Source organism: Ailuropoda melanoleuca, chromosome 13, assembly GCF_002007445.2.
Source record: "Ailuropoda melanoleuca isolate Jingjing chromosome 13, ASM200744v2, whole genome shotgun sequence".
Taxonomy (NCBI): Eukaryota; Metazoa; Chordata; class Mammalia; order Carnivora; family Ursidae; genus Ailuropoda; species Ailuropoda melanoleuca.
In genome coordinates, this window is record NC_048230.1 from 87,616,530 (window position 1) to 87,631,212 (window position 14,683).

The window sequence follows — 14,683 nt, forward strand, 5'->3', positions numbered from 1 at the left end:
TAAATGCATCAGGGCACCTGGGTGGCTCAGTTAGCTAAGCATCCAACTCTTGATATTGGCCGAGGTCATGATCTCGGGGTTGTGAGATCGACCCCTGCACTGGGCTCTGTGCTCAGTGCAGAGTCTTCTTGAGATTCTTTCCCCCACCCTCTCCCTTCCCCCCTGCTCCTCCCCCTGCTTGTTTTCTCTCCCTCTCTCTCTCAAATAAATAAAATCTTTTTAAAAAATAAATGCATCTACTGTTCAAGTAGATTTGTTTTAAACATAACATTGCTCTAAAGAAAGAAAAGGCATTTTATTCCATTCATATTAACGCTGCTAAACAAAGAAAAGACATAAGCCATCAGACTGAAGATGCATTGTTATTTCCATGGCACTTCAATGATATGTACTGTCATTGTGACATCCAAACTCTCATATACCGTTCAAAGAGAAATCAAATCCTGAAAACAAATTCAATTTTGTAATTGTTCCTGAAACAGTTTTGCTGATAGAGGAGACCCAGAAACAACTACATCCCTGACAGGTAAGAAAATCAAACTCAGTTGCATGTGCACTTATTCCTTCACTTTAAATACTCAAAATAGACTAGAAAATCCAAAAGTGGTTACCTACCATGTTCTCAATTTCAAAAAACAGCACGGCACAGTCAGTAAAGACATATATGGCTGTGAATGAAATACAAGTGTCTACTTCTCCGCTGGCTGCCACCAGCTTTCTGTGCAAAGTTATTAAACGAAAAATTGTAAGAAATTGCTGGTTTTATTGAATCCCCCTGGAGTTAAGACTTAGAAAACGATTTTGTGTTGGTGAATATATAAAGTCCTCTCCACATTTAGAAATGTTGCTTTCAGTGTCTCTCTCCAACCTCCCACTTCTTCCTTCCTCTGCAGATTATAATTCTCCATTATTATTGACACTGGACATTTAGCAGTCACCAAATGGAGGCTTGGCCCATGCTGTCAACTTACCTCCTGAGATGACGGCAGGGCCCCCTCACAGGTGACACAGTATTTCAGGTGAGCTGGATTCCCTGTGCCACAGGTGCGGCAGACTATTTTCTCCTTGAAAACAAAGAACAAGAAACACATTATTCTCTGAGCAAACAACTGTGCAAAGAAATCATCAAGCAATCTTTTCAATCAGCCAGCTACAGACCCTATTTTAACACTCAGACCCTGAAATCGGATTGGTTTGGAAATGATTACAACATAGTATCAGACAAATGAAAATCGTTTTAAAAGAAACAACTCCCCCCGAAAAAGAAACAAACCCCAAATGAACAAACTGAAAACAGGGATTCATTTGGCCTCAGGAAGGCAAATAAAAAATTTTGCACTGATTATGTATGAATTTTTTATTATTTTTTCCCCCAGTATGGAAAGCATGATGGTAGGCTCTCCATCTCACAGCTTGAACAATAAACAGAAAAGCCCAAGACTAGCAAAAGCTTATCCATGTGTTTACAGATCATCTTGTAAACAGCCTACGGGACTTCGTGTTAATGAATTAAGGTTTGCTCTGTAGTTTCTCACTCAGAAATGCAAAAATGAAAAGACTGTCTTAGAAAATAAATGATAAGTGCAACTTTCCAAGTTAGGAAACTGAGGATAAGTAGCAATACAGGGAGGGAGGGAGGGAGGGAGGGAGGGAGGANGGGAGGAAAAGGAAGGAAGGAAGGAAGGAAGGAAGGAAGGAAGGAAGAAATATTAAAATAGTCTAACTAGAATTCAGCTTTTAGAGGTTTGCTAACACCTGTTCAGTCACTGGACTATTCTGCACTATCAGGATACTATCCCCTTCACTCATCAATGACCAGTGACACTCAAATGCTCCTTTCTACTCCAGTGCCTACATTTCCCAGGTGTCCTGAAACTGACACCCTGTGATCTGAAGCTGTAGAGGCAAAGACAATGATCAAGAGAAAGTCCAACTCTCAGGGCTGTACCTCCAACCCCACCAGGTAGGCTATGAAGTGCCTGGCCTTTCCAAGGCTGGTTAATTTCACTCTAGTAGAGGACTCCAAGTTCTTGCAACTCAAAGAACTCCTGAAGTGCAAACGGCCAACTGACTGCTATTCAAAATGGCAGAGGATCACAGACTCGCTCTCTGTAGATCCTGACACCCCCTGGTTCCAGCATTCTTCAGAGTTGCTTAGTCTCTGTAGCATAATCTGCAATTGCCAGAGCTTTTCTGTGAGATTTAGGGCTGTGGTCTTCCTGGAGACTCAGAAAAGATCTGGTGACACTCAAGACACTCGTTGAGAAGTGAATCAAATTTCCTGTCCCTGTGTTAAAAAAATACTGAGATCAAACAAAAATAACAAAGTTGTTTGCTGCAGGAAATATTCTGGAAAGACTGTAAACCAGTAAGGCTGCTTACTTATTTGGTCCAACAGCTTACCTCAGGATCCTCACACGGGAGGTCCCACAATCCAAAATTAGTATATCCCCACATAACACTTGGTGTGTGTGTGTCTGGGTGCACACGTGTGTGCACATGCATGTGTAGTGAGAACAACTAAAATCTACTCTCAGCAAATTTCCAGTATACAAAGATGGATATTTTAATTAGCTTGACTGTAGTAATCATTTCACTACGTACATGTATATTAAAACATCACCTTAAATATATAAAATTTCTATTTATTTACTTTTTTTTGAGAGAGAGAATGAGCAGGGCGGGGTGGGGGGGTGTAGAGGGAGAGAGAAAATCTTAAACAGACTCCGCATCCAATGAAGAGCCTGACTCAGAGCTCGATCTCACGACCCTGAGATTATGATCTGAGCTGAAATCAAGAGGCAGATGCTTAACCAACTGAGCCACCGGTAGCTAAAATTTTTATTTAAATAAAGAATAAAAATTTTAATTTAAATACATAAAATTTTTATTTAAATAAACTATTTTTAAAACTAGCATGTCATAACTTTGCCCAATAAAAACTGACTCTGCCCTATTCTAATCCTGCTTTGCAAAACTCCCTTCTAAATTTTTTTAACTAGTAAACTTCATTTTTTAGAGCAGTTTTATATCAAAACTGAGCAGAAATTACAGGGAGTTCCTATATACTTACTCCCTGTTCCCACACATACACAACCTTCCCCACTACCGACATCCCACATCAGGATGGTACACTCCGTACAACCAGTGAACCCAAAGTCCATAATTGACCTTAGGGTTCACTCTTGTCAAACTCTCTTTTTAAAAAAATCACCCAAGTGCAGCACTAAAACCATATGAACACCTTTCCCTGCCCTCTCTCTTCTGAGATACTCTCAAGACAGTGAAAGTGGCAGTCTACCTTACTGTTTCAGGTCCAGTAGACATGGCCTTCTTGGCCAACAGGTGTTTCTAATGGTTTTGTTGGTGACTTTTTGACACCATGTCATGGCTCACTTCCTTGAAGAGCAGTGACCATGACCCACAGATAGAAATAATTTTACGTCATAATCACTACACTCATAGATGTCCATAGGGATGACTTGGGATTGAGGCCACTATCAGACTATCTTAAGGAGGATGTTAAACATCTGTGATGAGGACCTTTTTTAAAAAAGTCATTACCCTTTGGTGCCTGGGTGGCTCAGTCGGTTAAGTGTCTGCCTTTGGCTTAGGTTGTGATCCTGGGGTTCTGGGATTACGCTCCACGTGTGGCTCCCTGCTCAGCAGGGAGTCTGCTTCTCCCTCTGCCCCCATCCCCTCGTGCTCTTTCTCTCTCTCTCAAATAAATAAATAAAATCTTTTTAAAAAGTCAATACCCTCATTTGCTACCTCATCCATGGCATTTACAATGTGTTTAGTTGAAAGTTCTAAGCAATTTAGTGGACCCAAATTAGTTATTGGGGTAACATTTTTCCTTACAAAGTAGTTGAGAGATGAGAACAGTTTTCTAATCTCCCAAATGACAAGCTCTGACAAAACGAAGTGAGGAAGATGTAGTAGGTCATTGCAAACTTCATCTCAAGGTGGATTTCGTAAGTTACCAAGCTACAGTTCTGCTTGATGCAGAGCTGTGGTTACACGGCTTTAGCCCCGAATCATTGTGTGAGAGATTCAGGTCTTATAAGGAGATAATTGCCCCAGTCATGTAAATCATCAGATCTTTTTTAGTAATGACTTCAAGAGGATCCCTGCCCTAAGCCTCTCAGATTCTAGGAACCCAAAATGTCTAGAGACCTGGAGGTATACTATATGTGCGAGTTAGAGCCCAAATGAAATTGATGACCTCTTGGTAAAGGAGAGTTCATGTGTTCTGGTTAAATGGGAGATGCTCAAATTAATTTTTAACTTTAGGAAATGGCCAGTGAGATACATTTGTTTAAAAAACAAAACGAGGGGCGCCTGGGTGGCACAGCGGTTAAGCGTCTGCCTTCGGCTCAGGGCGTGATCCCGGCGTTACGGGATCGAGGCCCCACATCAGGCTCCTCTGCTATGAGCCTGCTTCTTCCTCTCCCACTCCCCCTGCGTGTGTTCCCTCTCTTGCTAGCTGTCTCTATCTCTGTCAAATAAATAAATAAAATCTTTAAAAAAAAAAAAAAAGAAAACAAAAAAAAAAACAAAACGAGGGGCGCCTGGGTGGCACAGCGGTTAAGCGTCTGCCTTCGGCTCAGGGCGTGATCCCGGCGTTATGGGATCGAGTCCCACATCAGGCTCCTCGGCTGTGAGCCTGCTTCTTCCTCTCCCACTCCCCCTGCTTGTGTTCCCTCTCTCGCTGGCTGTCTCTATCTGTGTCAAATAAATAAATAAAATCTTTAAAAAAAAAAAAAAGAAACTTGGGGCACCTGGGTGGCTCAGTTGGTTGAACATCTGACTCTTGGTTTTGGCTCAGGTTATGATCTCAGGGTGGTGAGACTGAGCCCTGCCTCAGACTTCTTGCTCTGCAGGGAGTCTGCTCAAGATTCTCTCTCTCCCTCTCCCTCTGCCCCTCCCCGCCACTTACACATGCTCTCTCTCTCTCTCAAATAAATAAATAAATCTTTTAAAAATATAAATAAATGAATAAATAAAATCTAAATGTGTGAATATATATGCATGTTTCTGTGCATCCAGAAAAATACATAGAAGGATATTCACTATCGTCGGTTATTTCAAGAGGATAGAAATAGAGGTGGGTGGGGAAATTATGTACCTCTTTGTATATCTTTAGACTATTTTACTTGTTACAAAAAGTTAGAGAATTTTTGAAAGTGCAAAATCCTCTCTTCTTCTGAAATACAGGCAGCGGTGCCAGAGAGTAAAAGGAGAAACTTCTGCTACTGTAGCTTCCAATCCTGGCAGCAAAATATATATATATATCTTTTTTTTTGTTTTTGTTTTTGTTTTTTTTTTTTTGTTTTTTTTTTAAGTTTGTTTTTTTTTTTTTAAAGATTTTATTTATTTATTCGACAGAGATAGAGACAGCCAGCGAGAGAGAGAACACAAGCAGGGGTAGTGGGAGAGGAAGAAGCAGGCTCACAGCAGAAGAGCCTGATGTGGGGCGATCCCATAACGCTGGGATCACGCCCTGAGCCGAAGGCAGACACTTAACCGCTGTGCCACCCAGGCGCCCCAAAATATATATATATATCTGATAGAGCAAAATTCCTCAGCGTCGACAAGGCCTCTAAATCAACAGAAGATAAGTCTGCACCAGTGGACTGTTGGCAGGAAGAGGATGGATGGTGCTTTGTGCACTATGTGGAGTGAGATGGATACCAACACAAAAACAGCAAGGAAAGTCTTCAGCAGGCCCTGCTGGTGCCTTGGGGAAGGTAAGTCTGTTGGCTTCTGTGAACAACACCTATTCCCACTGACCTCGGAGGTGGCTCTCTGGGTGAGAATGTTATCTAAAAATCTATCACCCTTGTAAGACATGGGAAAGCCACTGGGATATTCTCAGCCCAGGGTTTCCGAAAGTTGTCCTTCCGTGAATAGAAGCAGCAATACTGACTGGCCATAAAAATCAGGCACCAGGCATTTCCCTTCAACATCAGATGTCATGGTGATAAAAGTCTCTCTAAAAAATCAAGTCTGATTAAATCCTGTCCCTGCTTTTACCCCTTCAAGGTGCACTGGGAGAAATTGGAGCTGCTAAGTACGGTAGAGAAGGCGCCATCTTGCACAACCCACAGCACCTCCAGCATTTCTGCTGCTCTACAAAACCAAACTGCTTGCACAACCCACAGCACCTCCAGCATTTCTGCTGCTCTACAAAACCAAACTGCTTACAAAGTTTGAAACACACCCTGAAGTTTCCAGTCTCTGTACTTCTTCCTGAAACACCCTCTCCCCCTGACCTCCCACATATACACATGAGCAACTTTTCTTTGTCCCATCCCTTCCCCATCTGGCAAATGCTTGTGCCTCCCACAATGCCATCAGATGATACCCCATCTTCAAAGCTATCCCTGGCCCCAGCTCCTGATAAGAGTTAGTGAATTCTTCCTGTGTGCCCCCACCCAACCAGCAGGACTGCCACCTCCACTGCTGCAAGTGTGGGCAGGCACAGGGGCAGTGGGTCTAGGGACCAGAGTCCAGCGAATGTAGGGCAGAGGCCCAGAGAGTGGCCCAGGAAGCAGCATGTTGGGGAAAAGTCAAATCAAAGGTGTCTTTGAAAAATCCCCTCACCACCTGAGGGTTCACACTCGAAGTGTAAGGCAGAACCCAGAGAAATAGGGTGAAGCTGAAGGAAGGTTCATGGCTGCACCATCATGACGGATGTCAGCAGCCTCAGACTAGGCCCTAGTGTCTGTGAATCCTGGAGGCCTGGCCGGAGACCACTTCTTCCTCAGACCTCTTTCCTCGATTCTCCCCATTCAAGGGACCCTAAAGTGGGTATCCAGAGATTGTTTCTTAGGCTCATCCCACTCCCTGATCCATCCATTTAACAAAATGATTAGTAAATTGTTACCTACCTGACTCTGGCCCAGCCAGTTCTTCAAAGTCTCATTTCTGAAGGCTTACATTGCTTGGAATACTTAAAAACCTTTCAGAGTGAAGGGGAGCTTGGAGGTAGAAGAAAAAGTGGACTTCCCCTTTCTCTCATAAACTTTAATACAGTTGGCCCATATGAAAATCCACAAAGTCATTTTAGGAGTACTGCAGTTCCAGTTGTACATTGAATCTATGCATTTCCCTTAATACTAAAAACTCTTGCTTTTTTATGTCTCAAATTCTCTTTATTAAATCTTTTTTTATCCTTTAGTGACATTTACTTGAGATTAAAGAGGAAGTGAATGGGACTGTAAACTGAAAAATGGATAAAAGATACAGTTGTACATTCAATGATTCAACCACAAATATTTTCATGGTAAGACATTGTCTAGCAAAGTTTTTTGAATATATATGATGATGATACTTAACTTTTTCTTTTTCTTTCTTTTTTTGGGATACTTAACTTTTTCATCCATGTGACTGGCTATAATCATTCTTTTCTACATAACAGCACTCCATAATCAAATAAAGCAAATAAAAGCATAAAGCAACTTTAAGGACAAGCTTAAAAGTTCTTAATTACAATATTAATTACAATGTTGAAGTTTAAATATAAAAAGTAAAAAACTGTCTAAGTTAGCTATATGCATTTTGACCTCCAATTCCATGTTCAGGGAACTCACTTCTATGTATCTCTCTTAACAATTAGAGATCCTATTGGCAGGTAAAACTATTGGGCAGCATGTCTTCCCGAAAATTACAGTGGATTTTGTTCACAGATATTAGTTTATCAATTATTCACCGAACAATTGGCTGATGGAGGCTACACATCAGCTGAAGACATTTAATGGCTTACATATCACTTTCTATATATTTTATTCCTGTTTTTACAGAATCACATTTCATTACCTTCAGGCGGAGGCTGGCCTGTGGCTGCAGCTGTAGGATAAGAGAGGCCTCACACACCACACAGATGGGAGTGTTCATGGGCACCATGTTTCCACACTCTGCACATAAGCCCATCTGCATAAAGAAAGAGGTTTGTCTTGGGATGCAAAAACCAATGGTATAAGTAGATCTTCAAATATAAGATTTAATTTGCTTTTGTAAAAAAAGTCTAAAAATAATTACCTTTATTCTTATTTATTTATTTTTGTATTGTGAGAACATGTTTATTATGGAAAATAGAGGTGTAAAAAAAAAAAGAAAAAATATAGCACAATGGAGTAAGGAAACCCACAAATTCTCTCTCTGAAGAGCAATTATAAAGTTGGATAAAACTGTCATTTCAGATTCAAAAAACCATTCCAGATTCTGAAAGTCACCAAAGGCACACAACAAACTGGAAAGTGGTGAATTTCAGATAAGAACACTACAAGTCTATGTGGTTCCTGCTTGAGGCTGTCCCCATCCTCCTCTGGCTCTGTCAGTGTGATAGTTTCACTGGGACAGAACAGGCTGTGAAAACCAGCAGCTTCATACCTGCTGAAGGGCAGGGCTCACTTGATTTGGAGCACTGTTAAGATGACAATCTCAGTGGCAAGCAAACAGGGAGGGCCAGTGGCTCTACTAGCCTGAAATCATTGCCCTGTTTGAGGCGACTAGCCAGGGATTTAACAGAAAGTTCCAAGAGGTAGGTCAAATATAGGGGGCTTGATAAGCTCCCCACATATCTTTAGTTAACTGGAAGATATGCACATGTATAGCATAAACCAGAGTGGGTGTAAGCCACTTACGCACTGCTGGCTGACAGAGGCTACACATGGAGATGTAAGGCAGTTAAGTAAAAAGTAAAAGCTGAGACAGACTTGAAAATAGCCTGAAGCTTGCATGTTTGACCCAGCCCACACGTAGATCCATCAGCAGAGAGCGAAAGCCTTACTGGACCAAGGTATTTGAGTACAACTTCTGGCCAATCTTCAGTTGAGCACTAACTAGGCTATGCAGACCCAGGGTGACCCCAGGTTTAAAAATAAAAACAAGAACAAAAAAACTGATATCAGGGGCCACACATTTCAGGGGAGACAAACATGAGAAAAAAATTAATCCCAGTAAACAACAATAAAAACAGCAGGAAAAAAAAAGAAAAAGAAAGCAAACACTAGGAGAAAAAGTCAGAATCCAGAGTTGTTAAACAATATATCATCTAAAATGTCCAGAATTGAAGAAAAAAATTATGGGGCATGCAAAAAACAAGAAAGCGTGACCTATACTCAGGGAGAAAGGAAAAAAAAAAACAGTTGATAGATATAGTATCCCCAGATGTTGGATTTATAAAGATTTCAAAACAGTTTTTATAAAAATGTTCAAAGAACTCAGGGAAACGATATCTAAAAGATAAAGAAAGTATGATGGCAATGATCCAAAAAACAGGGACGCTCAATAAAGACACAGAAATTATTTTTTAAAAAGAACCATATCAAAACTTGGAGTTTAAAATTAAAATAACTGAAATTGGGGGGAGGAGGAGGGAATCTCCAGAGGGACTCAAAAGCAGGTCAGAGATGACAGAAGAAAGAATTGGTGAAGATGAATATGTTCAATAGAAATTTTCAAATCTGAAAAACAGAGAGAAAAAGGATGGAAGAAAATAAACAGATCATCAAACACCTGTGGGACAACATAAAACATATCAACATACTTGTAATAGGAGTCCTAGAAAGAAGGGAGAGAGAGGAAGAGGCAAAAAAAAAAAAAAAAGAATTTGAAGATATAATAGCCCAAAACTTCCCACATTTGAAGAAAAATACTAATCTACAGCCCCAAGAAAATCAATACCAAGAAAGATAAACAGAAAGAGATCCACATTTAAGCACAATATAGTCAAACTGTTGAATGTCAAAGACAGAGAAAAGTCTTAAAAGTAGCAAGAGAAAAAAACTACTTATACATCAAAAACCATGAAGGTCAGAGGTAGGAGAATAATGTATTCAAAGGGCTGAAATTAAAAATAACTGTCAAACAAGGGGCGTCTGGGTGGCTCAGTCAGTTAAGCATCCAATCTTGATTTCGGCTCAGGTCATGATCTCAGGGTCAGGAGCTAGAGCCCCACATTGGGTTCCATGCTTAGCGGGGAGTCTGCTTGAGATTCACCCTCTCCTTCTGCCCCTCCTCTCTTTCTCTCTGTCTCTCAAATAAGCAAATTTTTAAAAATAACGGTCAAACAAGAATTCTACATCTATTAAAACTATTCTTCAAAAGAGGAAGCAAAATAAACATTCTCAGATAAACAAAGACAGAGAGAAATGGCTAACAGATGTGCCTTTAGTAAAGCAAGTCCACCAGGCTGAAAATAAGTGACACTCGATGATAACCTGAGTTCACAGGAAAGAAATGAAGAAATGAGAGACCAGATTTAATAAATACGTGAATAAATATAAATGAGTACATAAACATTTTTTCTCAACTTTAAGTGACATAAGATCATGTAACACTGCATTTTCAGTTTATAACATATATAGATGATATATATATGATGACATATACTACAGAAAATATAATAAATGGGGAGGAGAAGGAGTATGGCTGACCATTGGATAGCAGAGAAATTCAACTGGGGTGACACAGAACTGAACCGGCAAGCAAAAAGCAAAAAACTGGGTCCAATGAAACCTGTTTGGAAATCTCCCTCCAGGGAGCTGGTGGAACATGCTGGGAAGCCACGTGCAGGCATGCTGCTGAAACTTGCTGGCAAACTGCCCACTGGGATGCCTGAGGACTATCTGGAAGCTGGCTGGGGTGTCAGTAAAACTCACTGAGAAGCTGTTCATAGGATGTTACTAAAATGCAATGGGGTTCAGTACGACTGGGTTCCTGCAGGTTAGCTGAGCATGTCAGAGCAAAAAGAGAGGAAAGCATACCAGAACCAGGAAGAAAAGCCAAGCCCATTCTCTGGCAGTGTCCCTCCAGCAGCAATGTTCCTCTACTAACAAAAATCAATATCTAGCTAGCTGGCAACAGAGAAATATTTAATGGGTCTAGCTCCAGGACCCACAAGGCAGGGCAACGAAGGGTGGATCTGGACCTGTAAGGTGCACTTCTCCATCTGTCTCATGAGACTCTGAGTGTCTTGAATGTAGGAACCTAAGAGTAGGCACCACCCCTTTGAATCCCAGACCCAGCTGAGAGCAGGACACAATAAGTAGCCAATAAAGAGTTTAAATTACACTCTGTTATATATTATACCATATTAACAAATAATATTTTGGGGGCTATATAGATGTTTCAAAGTTTATCATTTAAAATATTTATAATCTGGGATGCCTGAGTGGCTCAGTCAGTTAAGTATCTGCCTTCGACTCAAGTCATGATCCCAGGGTCCTGGGATCAAGTCCCACATCGGGCTCCCTGCTCAGCGGGAAGCCTACTTCTCCCTCTGCCTGCCGCTCGCCCTGCTTGTGCTCTCTCTCTGACAAATAAATAATAAAAAAATCTTTTAAAAATGTATTTATAATCGTTGATAACTTTTCCTCCCTGTAAGAACAAAGAAAGTCCTAAAAATGTTTTCCTGGGTGGCACAGTTGGTTGAGCAACTGACTTGGTTTTGACTCTGGTTGTGATCGCGCAACAGTGGGATCAAGCCTCACATTGGGCTCCGTGCTCAGCATGGAGTTGGCTTGGGATTCTCTCTCTCCCTCTCCCTATCCCTACCCCCATCCCTTACTCATGCTTTCTATCCCTCTCTAAAATAATAAATAAATAAAATCTATGAAAATCTGTTTTCAGGCAAGTAAAAAATAACTTTGACATTGCACCAACGAATGAATATAAGCAGGGAAAATCCAAACCGCTGGGACCTTTTCATATTTTATTTGCTGTATTATCTTCTTTATGAAGCTCAAAATATGTTATAGTAAATTAATTTCTACAACAATCTTGAACAATACATTGGAATAAATTGTAAAAAAAAAAATCTATTTAGATTCTGAACCTCTGCTCCTCTCCCTGCTCGTGCTCTCGCTCTCACTCTCACTGACAAAGAGTGAGCGAGCACAAGTAGGCAGAGCAGCGACAGAGGGAGAGGGAGAAGCAGACGCCCTGCTGAGCAAGGAGCCCAACTCCGGACTCGATCCCAGGACCCTGAGGTCAGACCTGAGCCAAAGGTAGACGCTTAATTGACTGAGCCACCTAGGTGCCCCTAAATAAAATCTCTGGGGAAAAAAAAAAGATTCTGACCCTTTACTTGAAAATATAACTCAGTTCTAGAACTCTAGACTTACAGTCACCGAATTAGTGGCTTTTTCTTAGTGAGTCTCTTCATAGATCCTTTTATTTCAATTTGTAAACCCTACTCCAAAACACCCCCCAACTTTCAAGTGCATAAAAGATAACACATTTTGGTGAAGGTCTTGATTTTTAATAAGCTGAGTATCTTTTCTAACTATAAACTCATTAGTAGGCTAATACCCTTTATTAGCTACACTTAACAAAAATTTTTTAATTGATCAATCTATAGCTTATACAAACAGCTTCTTCAGACAAAATGATGTATCTTACGGATATACAGACTTGTAATCAGTACTTCTCTCCATTTATTTCTAGAGTAGAAATATTACTGTACCCAGGTTATAAACTGAATATCATGTGAGTAGGAAATACATATTTATCTATGCATGTATCACTGAAATAATAAGATTTCAGTATCCTTCTGAGCCTGGGCTTCTGTAAGGCCACCAAAAGAAACAGCATTGCAAACAAGGTTTTCTATTCTTGAATAGGAACTAAGGCAACTTTTAGGGTTTTCCATTCTTTTTTTTTTTTTTTTAAAGATTTTGTTTCTTTATTCGACAGAGATAGAAACAGCCAGCGAGAGAGGGAACACAAGCAGGGGGAGAGGGAGAAGAAGAAGCAGGCTCACAGCGAAAGAGCCTGATGTGGGGCTCGATCCCATAACGCCGGGATCACGCCCTGAGCTGAAGGCAGACGCCTAACCGCTGTGCCACCCAGGCGCCCCTAGGGTTTTCCATTCTTAAGTAAGAGACTGGACAGTGAGAGATTAATCTGCCAGTAATTTTTTCAATAGGTGTTTATGTTTGTGGATCCTGAGTGCCAGGTACTACGCTACTGCTGCTACTACACGTCAGATAAACCAATGACAGAAGTTTTTAAAGACCCTGCTGCTCACCTGAGCTCCTTCTGGGGGTGGGAGACGACAGCCAAATATGGGTGGGACAGGAGAGCCACATTCTTGACAGAAGCGAGCAAAGGGATCAGATGGGCGGGGCGCCAGGCAGTGGGCACACCTACAACAAAATAGGCTCCTGATTGGCCATGTTCTGATGGGTTCCTATTAAGAGGTCACATGAGAATCTAAAAGTGTTCGGACATCTTAGAAAACAAAGAGCAGACCACTCTCAAAGGCTATGGAACAAGTTTAAGACAGGGGATGCTTCTCCAGTCATTTTATTACAAAGTGGCCTTCCACCTGGACCCACTGGTGCCCTTCACCTGGCCTGACTTACCTTACTTCCCGACTGTGGCAGAAGTTTGTCAGCAGCCTTGATCCCACTTCTGACTCATTCTATCACACTGAATTTGGCATGTGTGAGGGTGAGCCCCAAGAATTCCAGTAAAGTCTACATTAACTGCAGTTTTCTAACTTCCTACCTGACCTCTGAGCACAGTCTAAGTGACAGGTCTTGCCCGGCACGCTGGAGGACCACTTCTTGCCCAAAGAAGATATACAAATGGCCAAGAAACACATGAAAAAATGCTCAACATCACTTGTCATTAGGAAAATGCAAATCAAAACCGCAATGAAATTCCACTTTATATCTATTAGGATGACTATTAGAAAAACAGAAAATAACAAGTATTGGTGGAGAAACTGACATGCTTGTGCATTTCTGGTGGAAGGTAAAATGATGCACCTGCTGTGGAAAACAGTTTGGCAGTTCCTCAAAAAGTTGGACAAAGAATTACCATAAAATCGAAATTCCAGTCCTAAGTAAATAACCAAAAGAATTGAAATCAGGGACTCAGATACTTGGACACCAATGTTCTTAGCAGCATTATCCACAATAGTCAAATGTGGTAACAATGTAAGTGTTCATCAACAAATTAGCAGATAAACAAATTGTGGTGTATACATAATGGAATATTTTTCATCTTTAATACGGAATGAAATTCTGATACACACTACAACATGATGAACTTCGAAAATGTTATGCTAAGTGAAATAAGTCCGACACAGAAGGACAAATATTGTCTGATTCTACTTACATAAGGTAACTAGAACAGGCAAATTCATAGAAACAGAAAGGAGAATAGAGGTTACCAGGGGCTGGAAGGATTAGGTAAAGGAGTTATTGCTTAATGGGAACTGAGTTCTGTTTGGAATGACAAAAAAGTTCTGGAAATGGATGGTGGTGATGGTTGCACAACATTGTGAATGTATTTAATGCCAGTGAATTGTACACTTAAAAATCATTAAAATGGAGGTTAAGATGGCGGAGGAGTAGGGGACACCTTTTTCAGCCGGTCCCCTGAGTTGAGCTGGATAGGTACCAGATCAGCAGGAAATATCCACGGAATCAGCCTGAGACGCAGGAAGATACATCTGGATCTCTACAAATGAACATCTCCAGCGCTGAGTATCGAGGTACGAAGCGGGGAGCCGTGAAACCGCGCACAGATATCGGAAGCTAAACAGAAGGGGGAGGGAGCCGCCGTGTCAGGGCGCCGGGAAGCGGTAGCCACCTGCAAGGGGGAGCGGACAGACCGCGGACCCGCACGCTTGAGACAGCAGGCTGAGAAGGGAGCTCCGGGAGCG

At 41.3% G+C, this 14,683-nt stretch overlaps 1 protein-coding gene across 6 annotated transcripts in view; it reads right to left on the minus strand.

Moving 5' to 3' along the window:
* Positions 1–14,683, minus strand: part of DZANK1 (double zinc ribbon and ankyrin repeat domains 1) — a 70,270-nt gene that overhangs the window by 18,754 nt on the left and 36,833 nt on the right. For all 6 annotated transcript variants that reach the window (XM_034641671.1, XM_034641672.1, XM_034641673.1 and 3 more), the window contains exons 9-11: positions 13,037–13,154; positions 7,822–7,935; positions 972–1,064 (exon numbers count right to left, since the gene is read on the minus strand). In XM_034641671.1, coding sequence (XP_034497562.1) covers positions 972–1,064; positions 7,822–7,935; positions 13,037–13,154 — 325 coding nt within the window. The remainder of the gene's footprint in view (positions 1–971; positions 1,065–7,821; positions 7,936–13,036; positions 13,155–14,683) is intronic.